The following is a 12,264-nucleotide window of genomic DNA, read 5'->3' as shown; positions in this document are numbered from 1 at the left end:
TGGTGGAAGGGGATGGGGAGCAGAATGTGGCCCTCACAATCAACGAGGAAATGGTTGGTGACCTGCTACAGCACTTGGATGTACGCAAGTTGATGGGGCCGGATGGGATCCACCCGAGGGTACTGAGAGAACTGCCGGTAGAGCTGGCCAAGCCACTTTCCATCATTTATCAGCAGTCGTGGCTATCAGGGGAGGTCCCAGTCGACTGGCAGCTAGCAAACGTGACACCCATCTACAAGAAGGGCCGGAGGGTAGACCCGGGGAACTATAGGCCTGTTAGTTTGACCTCAGTGCCAGGGAAGCTCATGGAGCAGATTATCTTGAGCGTCATCACGCGGCACTTGCAGGGCAAGCAGGCGATCAGGCCCAGTCAGCATGGGTTTATGAAAGGCAGGTCCTGCTTGATGAACCTGATCTCCTTCTATGACAAAGTGACGCGCTTAGTGGATGAGGGAAAGGCTGTGGATGTGGTCTACCTTGACTTCAGTAAGGCTTTGGACAACGTTTCCCACAACATTCTCCTCAAGAAACTGGCTGCTTGGACTGGTGTATGCTTTGTTGGGTTAAAAACTGGCTGGATAGCCAGGCCCAAAGAGTCGTGGTGAATGGAGTTAAATCCAGTTGGAGGCCGGTCATTAGTGGAGTCCCTCAGGGCTCAGTACTAGGGCCAGTTCTCTTTAATATCTTTATCGATGATCTGGATGAGGGGATCGAGTGCACCCTCAATAAGTTTGCAGACGACACCAAGTTAGGTGCGTGCGTTGATCTGCTCGAGGGTAGGAAGGCTCTGCAGGAGGATCTGGATAGGCTGGACCGATGGGCTGAGGCCAACTGTATGAAGTTCAGTAAGGCCAAGTGCCAGGTCCTGCACCTGGGGCACAACAACCCCAAGCAGAGCTACAGGATGGGAGACGAGTGGTTGGAAAGCTGCCTGGCAGAGAAGGACCTGGGAGTATTGGTTGATAGTCGGCTGAATATGAGCCAGCAGTGTGCCCAGGTGGCCAAGAAGGCCAACAGCATCCTGGCTTGTATAAGAAACAGTGTGGCCAGCAGGGCTAGGGAAGTGATTGTCCCCCTCTACTCGGCTCTGGTGAGGCCGCACCTCGAGTACCGTGTTCAGTTTTGGGCCCTTCACTACAGGAAGGACATCGAGGTGCTCGAGCGAGTCCAGAGAAGGGCAACGAAGCTGGTGAGGGGTCTGGAGAACAAGTCTTATGAGGAGCGGCTGAGGGAGCTGGGATTGTTCAGTCTGGAGGAGGCTCAGGGGCGACCTTATCGCACTCTGTAGATACATTAAAGGAGGCTGTAGCGAGGTGGGGGTTGGTCTATTCTCCCACGTGCCTTGTGACAGGACGAGGGGGAATGGGCTAAAGTTGTGCCAGGGGATGTTTAGGTTGGGTAATAGGAAGAACTTCTTTACTGAAAGGGTTGTTTGGCATTGGAATGGGCTGCCCAGGGAAGTGGTTGAGTCACCATCCCTGGAGGTCTTTAAAAGACATTTAGATGTAGAGCTTAGTGATCTGGTTTAGTGGAGGACTTGTTAGTGTTAGGTCAGAGGTTGGACTAGGTGATCTTGGAGGTCTCTTCCAACCTAGATGATTCTGTGATTCTGTATAAATTGGATGATCCCCCTGCCCAACAAATAGCATTATGTGGGTGTGGGAGCATGGGTCTTGGATGCATGCGTCAAAACAATTTTGGTAGTTATAACCACACAGAGGATGCCATCTGATGGAGGGAATGACCCAAGTAATAGATAAGGCTCCTGTAACATTGCAGGGCAGCAGTAGAGCAATTAAACTGGTGTGAAGCTTATCCTTTTATATCCACATCTATTTTTTGATGTCGCTTTGTCTTTCCTTTACCTGCACTAGAGAGAACCACTTTTGATACTTTATTTTTATTATTGAAAGTTTTCCTCCTCCTGTGCAGTTTAGGGGGCAAAAAGGATTTGATTTACGTCTGTGTGCATTGGTGATGATCCTTGCTTTCTGTGAATTGACTCGTTGCCGTATTACCCAGGTAAAATTTGCTGCTTATGCTATTTAGAGATGAGTTTCAACCCTGCACATTTTCAGCATACTTTGTAAGTACTGAAGATACAGGTTAGAGATGAAGCATAAGCATTTCGTATTTGGATTGTAAACTTACTTTTGAACATTAAGCCTAACAAAGCTTCCCTAAAGTTGGCAGACTCAATGAACCTCAGTAAGTAAGCTGAATTACTTAAATATCCATGTGACCAATATACTCAAATATTTGTGTTTTGTAGGATTGCCAACGCATGTGTTTCAGTGCAATCCTATCTATGTTTTATTTACCTTTTTTTCATAATGTCTTGAATATTAAACAAAACAAAACAAAAAGTTCTTAGCTATCATGACTGCCAAAAGGAGGCAGAATTATGGGGCCTAATCAGAAAGTGAGTTTAAAGCATCCACAAGTTGTATGTGAAGCAAATTAAAAACTGTAGACTTTTTAATTGATGTTCATTATTTTAGGTAGCTCCCCTTAATGTATTTTGCACATTTGTGGTTGGCAATACTCTTCTCCTCTTATGAATCAAGGATTTAGCAGTAACTTTACATCTCTTCCCACAGAACTATATTATTTTGCAAGTCATTTAATTTTCCAAATAATAAATTGGAGGAAAACACTCCTGCCAACTTAAAACAGTCAATGTGGTTTTTCCTGTAACTGTTTGGAAATTATTATCTTTGGCACCTGGAAAACTGAACTCAGTTCCTTTTCTTTTTAAAGGTTCTTTACATTCATTCCTGTTTTGCAGGTGACAATGACTTTTATAGTTATGGTGGTCAGCATAAGGGACTATTACTTACATATATTGTTGAACGGTTATCAGACCCAGTTGACCAAAGTTTTAATTACAGTCTTCTGTAATAGCTGAAGATAAAATGCTTAGTCCTTTTGCCTAATGGCAAGGATCTATCTAGTGGATCTGTTTAGCTCCTATTAGTGGGAGCATTCACTCTTTCCTCTCTGAAGCTCTTCTTCCTGGTCTACTACTCATGTCTGTTCAGGATAGAGATGACAGTGGGAGTGCTGGGAGCCTTCAGGTTCATGGGACTCTTGTTCTCTACTGGCAGGTGTGCTGATTGTGTAAAACAGATAACAGGAGTTTTTGGACCTGGAAAGCAGGTTTGTTAGATACTAGCAAAGGTGATTGCTGTAGAGCTGCTAGTTGCTATTTGCTTTAGCATTGGTGGAATGAGGAGAGGTTTTAAAGAGGAAAAATAGAGGGCACTACAGTTACCATGTTGCCAGACCTGAATTAAAAACAGAAAAAGCAAAAATATCTCTTTGATTTTTCTCTGTAATTCGGAAATACATATATACGGTTACTCTTTCTGTTTACTATTCCTGATTATTGCATGGAATATATTTCTATTCCTGACCACTGCTCAAAGGAACGTATTTCAGTATTTTTTTACACATTTGCCTCCTCTTTCTATACTTCCAGGTTCTAATTGACTGGATTAATGATGTGCTGGTGGAGGAGAGAATCATTGTCAAACAGCTTGAAGAGGACCTTTATGATGGGCAGGTGCTGCAGAAGCTGTTAGGTGAGTTCACACAAGAGAAGGTGGCCCCAAAGACTGGAAGGAGTCCAAAACTGATCCCTTCCAAAGCTGCAGACAGCAGTAACTTAGCATCTCACCAGGGATACAGTTTGTTTCAGTGATAGCTACAGTGTCAGCTTCTCCATCTGTTCTTCTCAGGCAGTCTGCTGAAAGGGGTGGAAATCGGGATGATCCTCAGGTAGCAAATTTGTGGAGTAAAAATAATCTAGAGAGCTGAAATGTGGCAGAAAAAAAGGTGAAGAAATTTGTGTTTACAGTGGGAGACCAAGCAGGAGACATGTGGTCCAAAATTTTTTCTGCACAGTTTGATCCTGAAGGCTTTTTGGACTGAAAGCTATTCTTGAGGCCATAACTGAATTACTTTTAAGGGAGAAAAAACTACAACAACAAAAAAGGATAAAAGAGAACGCATGACACTAGACACATACTTACAATGTGCTCTTCTATGCAAATAATACATGAGGGGGTATACTCAGTTAAGCAACTGTGATTTTGCAACCCTCTTACATCTCTGCAGTCGGTATGCGTGCTTATGCAAGAAGCACAATGGAGAAGAACTTTAATGAAGTTGCATTGATTTATAGGGGTATTTTTAGCAAACAAAGAGACTTGAAGCTTGAAGTGCCAATGTAGATCCACACAATTTCTTGGAAACAGCTAAGTAAGCTGAGAGCTGTCTGCCTATGGCATGTTTTCAAGAGTGGGCTGGGTTATGGATATATGTGTCAGAGTGGGGCAAGAGGACTTAGTGTTGCTAATTCCATTGGCACTAACTGATACTTCTTACTGAATTTTCTGCATATGCTCCTTAAATAAGTTTTGCGGTGTTTTGGTGAACATAAGCTTTTACAATTGGTTAACAACAATTTGTATGCAATTAAAAGTAGCTTGAGGAATAAAATGACAGTACTTCTAATACTTTTTGGTTAGACTGTAACTGGGACCTTCCAGCCATAGTGTGGTGAGATGGGGTATTGTTAGTTTAGCTGAGGAGTATTTGTGTGAATGCAAATTAATTCCAGGTCTGGGATAGCATCTGGTGGTTTGTGTCTCTTACAGAGAATTTCCAGTTGAACATTGCTCTGGTACTCTTACATAAAGGCATTCAGAAAAAGGAGCTGAAGTCTTACACTGTTACTTAAATCTCTCAGTGAATTACCTTGCCAGTCTTAACACCAAGGTGTTGTGGGTTTACGTGACAAGGTTTTGGTAGTGGGGGGACTGCAGGGATGGCTTCGGTGAAGAGAATCCAGCAGCTGCCCCATGTTAGATAAGTGCCAGTTTCAACCAGCTCCAAAAGGACCCACTGCTGCCCAGAGCCAAGCCAATACGTGATGTTGTTTGTGCCTCTGTGAGAGCAGATTTAAGAAAGAAGGGAAAAAAGAAAAACACAAAACTGCTACACAACAGCAACTGGGAGAGCAGGGAGTGAGAACCAGCCCTGCAGCCCCCAAGGTGAGTGCAGGAGGTGCTCCAGGCACGCAGCAGCTGTTCCCCTGCCACCTGTGGAGAGGCCCCTGGTGGAGCAGGCTGTCCCCCTGCAGCCCATGGGTCCCATGGTGGAGCAGATCTCCATGCTGCAGCCCGTGGAGGAGCCCCCCGTGGAGAAGGTGGACCTGCAGTGAAGGAGGCTGTGGCCCATGGAGAGCCCCCGCAGGAGCAGGCCCCGCGCCGGAGCTGCAGCCCATGTAGAGGAACCCACGAAGGAGCAGGGTGTCTGGGGGGAGCTGCCGCCCGTGGGGGACCCAGGTTGGAGCAGTATGCTCCTGATGGATAGACCCAGTGGTACAGACCTATGTGGGAGCAGTTCTTGAAGAGCTGCTGCTTGTGGGCAGCCCACGCAGGACCAGTTCGGGAAGGACAGCATCCTGTGGGAGGGACCCCACATGGAGCAGGGGCAGAGAGTGACCGTGAAGGAGCGGCAGAGATGAAGCATTGGGGACTGACTGCAGCCCCCATTCCCCTGCGCCACTTTGGGGGGCAGAGGTAGAAGAGGGTGAATGGGGGGAAGGTGTTCTAGTTTGTTTTCTTTGTTTCTCACTTCTCTAGATTGTTAGTAATAGGCAATAAATTTTATTAATCTCCCTATGCTGAGTCTGTTTTGCCCATGACGATAATTGTTGAGTGATTTCCCTGTCCTTATCTCAACCCTTGAGCCCTTTGCACCGTATTTTCTCCCCCTTTCCCTTTGAGGAGGGGAAGTGAGAGAACAGCTGTGGTGAAGCTCGGCCGCCCACAGGAGTAAAATCACCACAGGTGTGCGCCTTCTTACTGCTGCTTCTCTGTAAGCTCTTTGAAATACTTGAGGTGAGCTGGCATTGCTCTGAGTCCTTTCTGGGATGCAGGGGGAAGTATTGCAAATGGATTTGCAAATTGGTCTCAGGGCTGAAGATAGTCACTGGCGTGTGACATCAGTCTAACATTAGAGGATAAGAAGATGGCAGAATTGTACTTCCTATGCTTACATGCCGGTGTTTGGGCAGGTGGTAATTTATTTCATAATAGTCATTTGCTGTTGGGAACATGTCTGTGGAGGCCTTGGTTTCCACCCTCTGGCTTGCATATGTGTAGAAAGAGCTTAGTTGTCCATACATACATGGCCATACAGTTGGGCTTAGCTTATCTTACAGGAGGAGAGGTGATCACGTACATCTTGCAGGCTTGAGACTTTTGATTGGACTGACTTTTCCTTACTTTCTTACTGTTGGGCATCTGACAGGAGACCAAATAATTCTCCCCCAGCCTGAAGCCATCACAACTCAGCCCCAGTCTTGTGTTGTCTCAACATGATTTTTTCAGTGGTACCTTGATATCTTCAGCAAGACCTCCTGAATTTATCTACCTTCGTGTTCTCTCAGTGATGCAAGAGGCAGCAAAGCAAGTCAAAGCATGGTGCTGCTGGTGCTTGAGGCCTCACAACTAAGTCACCCCACTGTTTTGTAACAAGTCCTTTTACCTACAGGAAGGGCTGACAAGCTAAGATCATTAAACCTCAAGTAATATTTACTACTTCTTGTATGTGAGAGATGTTTCAAGAAGATCTGTCTTGATGGGCAGATGAAAGACAACAGCTTGTTAGTGGGCTTACTCTGAAGCTATTTGGAGTAAGAGATTTGCAAGTGGCTGTTCGATCGATTCAGGTGGGGCTCCTTGCTTAGTTAATTTTGTCAAGGTGCAAGTTGTGCTACTGAGAGAGGCTGGAGTGGCTTGGTGTACATGGTGTCAGGGTAGAGAGAAATAAATTTCTCCCTGCTGACTGGAAGTTCACCTGGGCTGAGAATAGATAGGAACAACAACACATGACCACAAATGAATCTTCTAGGATGGATTATTTAAAAAAAAAAAAAAAAAAGGAAGGCTCAGAGATACCTTGGCTAAAGAACTTTTTTTCCCATTAAGATTATTTAGATAATGATAAAAATTTCTTAATGTAGATTGATAGAAACAGTCAAAATGTTGAAAGTACTCATGAATTGATAACTTACAAATCTCTTCTGTTTGGGTTATTAAAATGCTTCTGTTTTTCTGTCATTTTAAAATATACACAGCTATGAAAAATGTTCAGAAGACACACACTCTTGAACTTGAGACCAGAAATATTTTCGTTATTGGAATAATACGTTTTGACAACTTAGGAATGTTTCTGAAGCCCATCCCATTTTGTGAAAACTGCTTTGATTAAGTATGTTATTTTCTTTTTTGTTTTAAATACTGGAATACATAGTTGGAATTTATTGATCCAGTCCTGATTTCCTAGTCCCATCAGCACAGTGAGTTTGACTCTCTAGAGTGGAAGGAGAAAAGAGACGAGTGGTTTCCATTGCTCTGGCAGCTGAAGAACTCTCCGCACCTTCCTCAGCTTTCTTTTTTGTGGGAGGGACATTCAGCTCCTATGTCTTTGGCATGAGGGCCACAGTGGAGAGGAAGAGAAGAATTGGCTTGTCTATGATTTTGGCAACAAATAATTACATTACAGAAACAAAGTTCAAATTTTAGTAATGGTGTTTTACAAAATTTGCTTCTTTAGTTCACTTGTGCAGTTAATCAACTATGATGTGACAATGTCATGACAACATGACCATATTGTACCAACTTATTTCTCTAAATTGGTTCCAGTAAGTCACTATAAATCTGTGACTTGATGGGTTGAGGAGGCACGCTTTCCTTTAGATTCCTTTAGACCTTCAGCTAACCTGAATTAGATCTCACTAAGCTGAAGTAAATGTCCACCCAAACATTTCCTTTCTTTTTTTTTTTTTGTCTTAAATTAACTTCAATTATTAGAAAAGTCCATTGAACTAGTGGAAATTCCTTGCGTAGAGAAGGCTATGTAGTGCCACATGTTTTTCAGCACGGAAAAAAAAAGAGGAGGCACAGTAAGTATTATTACGAACTTGTTGCCAATCTGAAAGTTTTTATATATTTTGACACCTGATTGGTGAGCATGTTCTGCCAGACCTTACCAGTTTTCTATCACGGGGTTTATTGGAATTGACACACTTTGATGAAAGTTTTGCTTTCAGTGGAAAATTACTCTGCTGAAAAAATTCTATCAGAGCACAGCTCTGATCCCCACCGCTCTGTGGTTGTTATTCCCACCCAGCTCCTTGTTTAATCTGATATTGCCTGTTTCTTTTTTTGTTCCTTTCTTCAAATACAGAAAAATTGGCTGACCGTAAACTGAATGTAGCAGAAGTGACGCAATCTGAAATTGGTCAGAAACAAAAGTTGCAGACTGTTCTGGAAGCTGTCCATGATTTACTTCGACCCCACGGCTGGACAATCAAGTGGAACGTTGACTGTAAGGACATAGCTACGCTTTCTGTCTCAGCTTCACAGGCAGAGGAGGGTGTGATAATCAATAACTTGATCACACTCTTTGTGATTTACTATGTTTTTTTTTATTTATTTGCATAAAGGGTGTTACCAAATCCATGTGTGGATTATAACTGGTACCTTCTTCTGTGATCTTTGTTTAAGGACAGACATACATGGCTGTGGGATAATTGAAGTGCTGTTCCTTCAGGCATATGCTTTCATTAGAAATTTTTTTGTTTGCTTCCTGAATTTGAATCCTACAGACATGAGAATTTTTTTAGTCATTCAATTACAAGAGGGTGATTTAAGCCTTCAGGCCACCACAGTGAGAGTCAAAAAGATGCTGCATCCTGTGTAAGGATATTGTTTCTGACAGGCTAAGCAGAAAGTGCCCTGTGTTACAGCTTGGCCTGTTATGATCCAAAAGTGAGAATGAAGTTTGGGAAGTTGATTCACCTAGGTTGTGGGTGGTGTTTGTCTCTTACAGCCAGGTAATCTTTTGTTAACACTTTGAACATCTTCTAAAAACAGAATTCTCCAGTATTCTCCAGTACAATGGAAGGAAAGTGATTGAGTCCACTTGTTTTTATTTCACTGACTAGGGAGGGAGCTGAAGTGTCTGAAATCCTAAATTTGTTATGTAGTTTGAAGGGAATTAAATCTAGGCTCCGCTACCTGTAAGATTATTTTGTAAACTTCACTAATTTAGGAAAAGGAAGAAAGAAAAAAGAAGATTGTCTTCACCAAAAACATTTTTTTAGTTCTTTAGTTTTTTTAGTTTACCTTTTTCCCAGAGGTGTTCATTTAAAATAAGGCATCAGTATTCTTTTATTTGCTTCCTTTTCCTTGTTCCCTGCAGCAATCCATGGCAAGAATCTGATTTCCATTCTTCACCTTCTGGTAGCTTTGGCAATGCATTTCCGGGCTCCCACTCGACTGCCTGAACATGTGTCTGTACAAGTGGTGGTTGTACGGGTGAGTATAAAGTCATATGAAAATTTGATCAAAACAATCACTCTAATTTTACGCTACCAGGCTGCTCCTATCTGCTCCTGACTTATTTAGGAAATGATTGTCCTAGTTGTTCTGTGAGTCCCAGTCCTGAGGATGCATTTTGTGTACTTAAGTGAGATTCCAAGAACATCATATCTCTCTTATGCTTAGGACCGCCTTTTTAGGACGTGAAGAAATGGCCTCAGGTTATGCCAGGGCAGGTTTAGACTGGATATCAGGAAGAATTTCTTCATGGAAAGGGCATTGGAACAGGCTGCCCAGGGAAGTGGTGGAGTCCCCATCCCTGGAGGTATTTAAAAGACGTGATTGTGGTGCTTAGCGAAATGGTTTAGAGATGGACTTGGTAGTGTTAGGTGATGGTTGGACTTGATTTTGAAGGTCTTTTCCAACCTAAATGATTATGTGATTTTCTAATGCAATATGAAGCCAAAATCATGTGATGGGACTTTGTATAAAATAGTTGTGTCTGTAACTTTTGGCACTTGAAAATGGTTTTTGCCATGTTTGTTTTTTTTTTTTTTTTGTTTTTTAGAGAAACCATTGACTCAAATAACACAGGATTTTTAGCACGTAGAATCTCCTCAGTCTGGGAAGCCTGTTACTGGTGTTGTTTTTCCCCAGTGACTTATTATTCAGACTTAGACATGTTGTTTTCTTTGGCGTACTAACGGAGTTTCATCATTTTTTGCACAGCCTTGTGTTTTTGTTAGCTTTCCTTAAATATGGAGAATAGATCTGACCTAAGGAACCTTGACTTCTTCCCTCCTGCTCTAGATATTGCTATAGTTCTTCCTTTCCCTGCATGGTGTTGACCATTTCCTTTCAGTGTACAAAGACTCTGCTTTCAGAGTATACTTACTATTGCTTTTTATCTTGCCTTCTATCCCAGCTGAAGCTGGGTGGTACCATCTGCAGCATGTGAACCCAGCTTTTCTGAACAGCTGTTGGAATACCAGACAGATCTGTTGCAGCTGGCTACTCTTCCTGATCATGCCATGACTGTTTGCTGTGGTGCTCAGCACTGTTGTCGCGAGGCAGGCTCTGCTTCTGGCAGAAGGCTGTGGAAATGCCTTCTGTACGTGCCAGTTGCTGTTAGAGCTGTCAAGCTGTAGTAGGATTCCTTTAAAAAATCAAGAAGATGAAGTGATATTGGACTCAATTTTGCAAATGTAGATCCCCTTACAAGATGCAATTGCATTGTGGTTGGTTAGGCAAGCCCCATTTTGCTTTAAGTTTAAATAATGGCGTTTTCCAGGCTGCATGCCTGAATGCTCTAGAGGTACAGGGTATGATGTAAGTGGGTAATTGACAGATATTCCCTAGCTCACAGTAAATGTTATGCATTCTCTTTAAGAGAGGATTTTGAGCTGCTTTCAAGCTCCTGTAGTTCTCTCATTTTAGGAAAGGTAAATTAGGTATAAAGTAACATGAATGTAAATAGAAGACTAATTTATTTTTATTTTTCTCTTGACTACCTTAGAAAGGTAAGGATATACAAATGTAAGGTGGTCTACAGTCTTCTGTCACCCTGATGCCTGAAATTTCCTTCTTCCCAGTACAGTAAAGTGTCTTCTGTAGCTGTGATGTGTGAGGAAAAAAACCACTTAGGTAAAGAGGGAAAGCTTCGTTTTCCTCATCCTTATTTCACAGCTTCAGGACCCTCCATCTCTGTAGTGTAGGCAAGTCTGTGGAGAACGTATTTTCACATCCTTTCCTTTTATATATAATGTTATGTATATATATGGGATATATGTATATATGTTGTATATGTATATATATGTTATATATGTATATGTTATGTATATATGTTATGTATATATATGGTATATAGAGAGGACACCTACAGAGATGATCTTGTTCTCCGGGGCCTCTGAGTCTCAAGATTAGACAGGGCTGAGATGAAGATGGAATGAAATGAATGCTGACAGGAGCTAGGGAAAGAGAGGGAGGAAGGCAGGCAGGAAGGCAGGCAGGAAGGAAACTCTCATGTTATTTACAAGGAGGGTCAATTTAAGCTTGAGAGCTGTAAACTCTCGCCCTTGGACCTAGAGCCTTGAGTCCTGGAGACAGTTATGGGAACTTCTGGTTCTGAGCTTACCTTAGCTGGGCCTGTGTAAGAGGAGACTTGTTTCATTGCTAGGCTTCAGTTTATTTGTTTAAGTGGAAAGCAAAACACAGCATAAACTGAAACATGTTTCTTCTGCAGTGTTCCTGCAGAAGGCAATTATTTTGGCCATAGAGTTTGGTAAATTGAATTTTTGTAGTTCAGCATCCATAATCTAGTCTAAAAATGCATGCTGGTTTAGTAACACAAATCTCTTTAAATGGATTTTATTTAGCCTTTTTTACAATGACAAATAGAAAAATGATAATGAGGTTAGCAGTATTCCCAATCCAAGTAAGAAAACTATTATTAAGGAGGTTATTATTGTAATTATCAATTTAATTGTTAAATGATCTCTTATTACAGATCCCAATCATTATTAGGATTCTGTCAAACTAGATCACAATTAATATAAGATAGCTGTTCAGAGAGGTTTTGGGTAAATGCCTCTTCTTGCCTGCATATGCATTTAAGGGGATCAATCAATAGCTTGTAGAGAGACTTTTTTGTTTTCTTTGCAGAATTGGCCCTGGAGCAAGAAAACCTTGAAAGATATGGGAGTATTGTGCAAGAATGCACTTATACTGAAGTTTTCAAAACTAGATAAGTCTCACTTTCATGGGTGTCCTTGGCACTTAGAATTAACATTATCAGTTTAGTCGAGCTGTTCGCACACTGTACAGATCTGTGAAGTGCTTCTTGCCCAGAAAGGCTGTGTTTACACTG

General features: G+C 42.2%; 1 protein-coding gene across 3 annotated transcripts in view; it reads left to right on the top strand.

Annotated features, from left to right (window-relative positions):
* The window catches only part of PARVB (parvin beta), a 76,363-nt gene that overhangs the window by 37,454 nt on the left and 26,645 nt on the right, over positions 1-12,264 (top strand). For all 3 annotated transcript variants that reach the window (XR_007160082.2, XM_048054573.2, XM_013184691.3), the window contains exons 4-6: positions 3,482-3,584; positions 8,263-8,403; positions 9,280-9,395. Coding sequence is in view for 2 of the 3 variants with exons in the window: in XM_048054573.2 (XP_047910530.1) it covers positions 3,482-3,584; positions 8,263-8,403; positions 9,280-9,395 (360 nt within the window). In the remaining variant the exon portion in view is untranslated. The remainder of the gene's footprint in view (positions 1-3,481; positions 3,585-8,262; positions 8,404-9,279; positions 9,396-12,264) is intronic.

Source organism: Anser cygnoides, chromosome 1 (assembly GCF_040182565.1).
Source record: "Anser cygnoides isolate HZ-2024a breed goose chromosome 1, Taihu_goose_T2T_genome, whole genome shotgun sequence".
Taxonomy (NCBI): Eukaryota; Metazoa; Chordata; class Aves; order Anseriformes; family Anatidae; genus Anser; species Anser cygnoides.
Note: the sequence above shows the minus strand (reverse complement) of the source record. Positions and strands in the feature narration are given on the sequence as shown.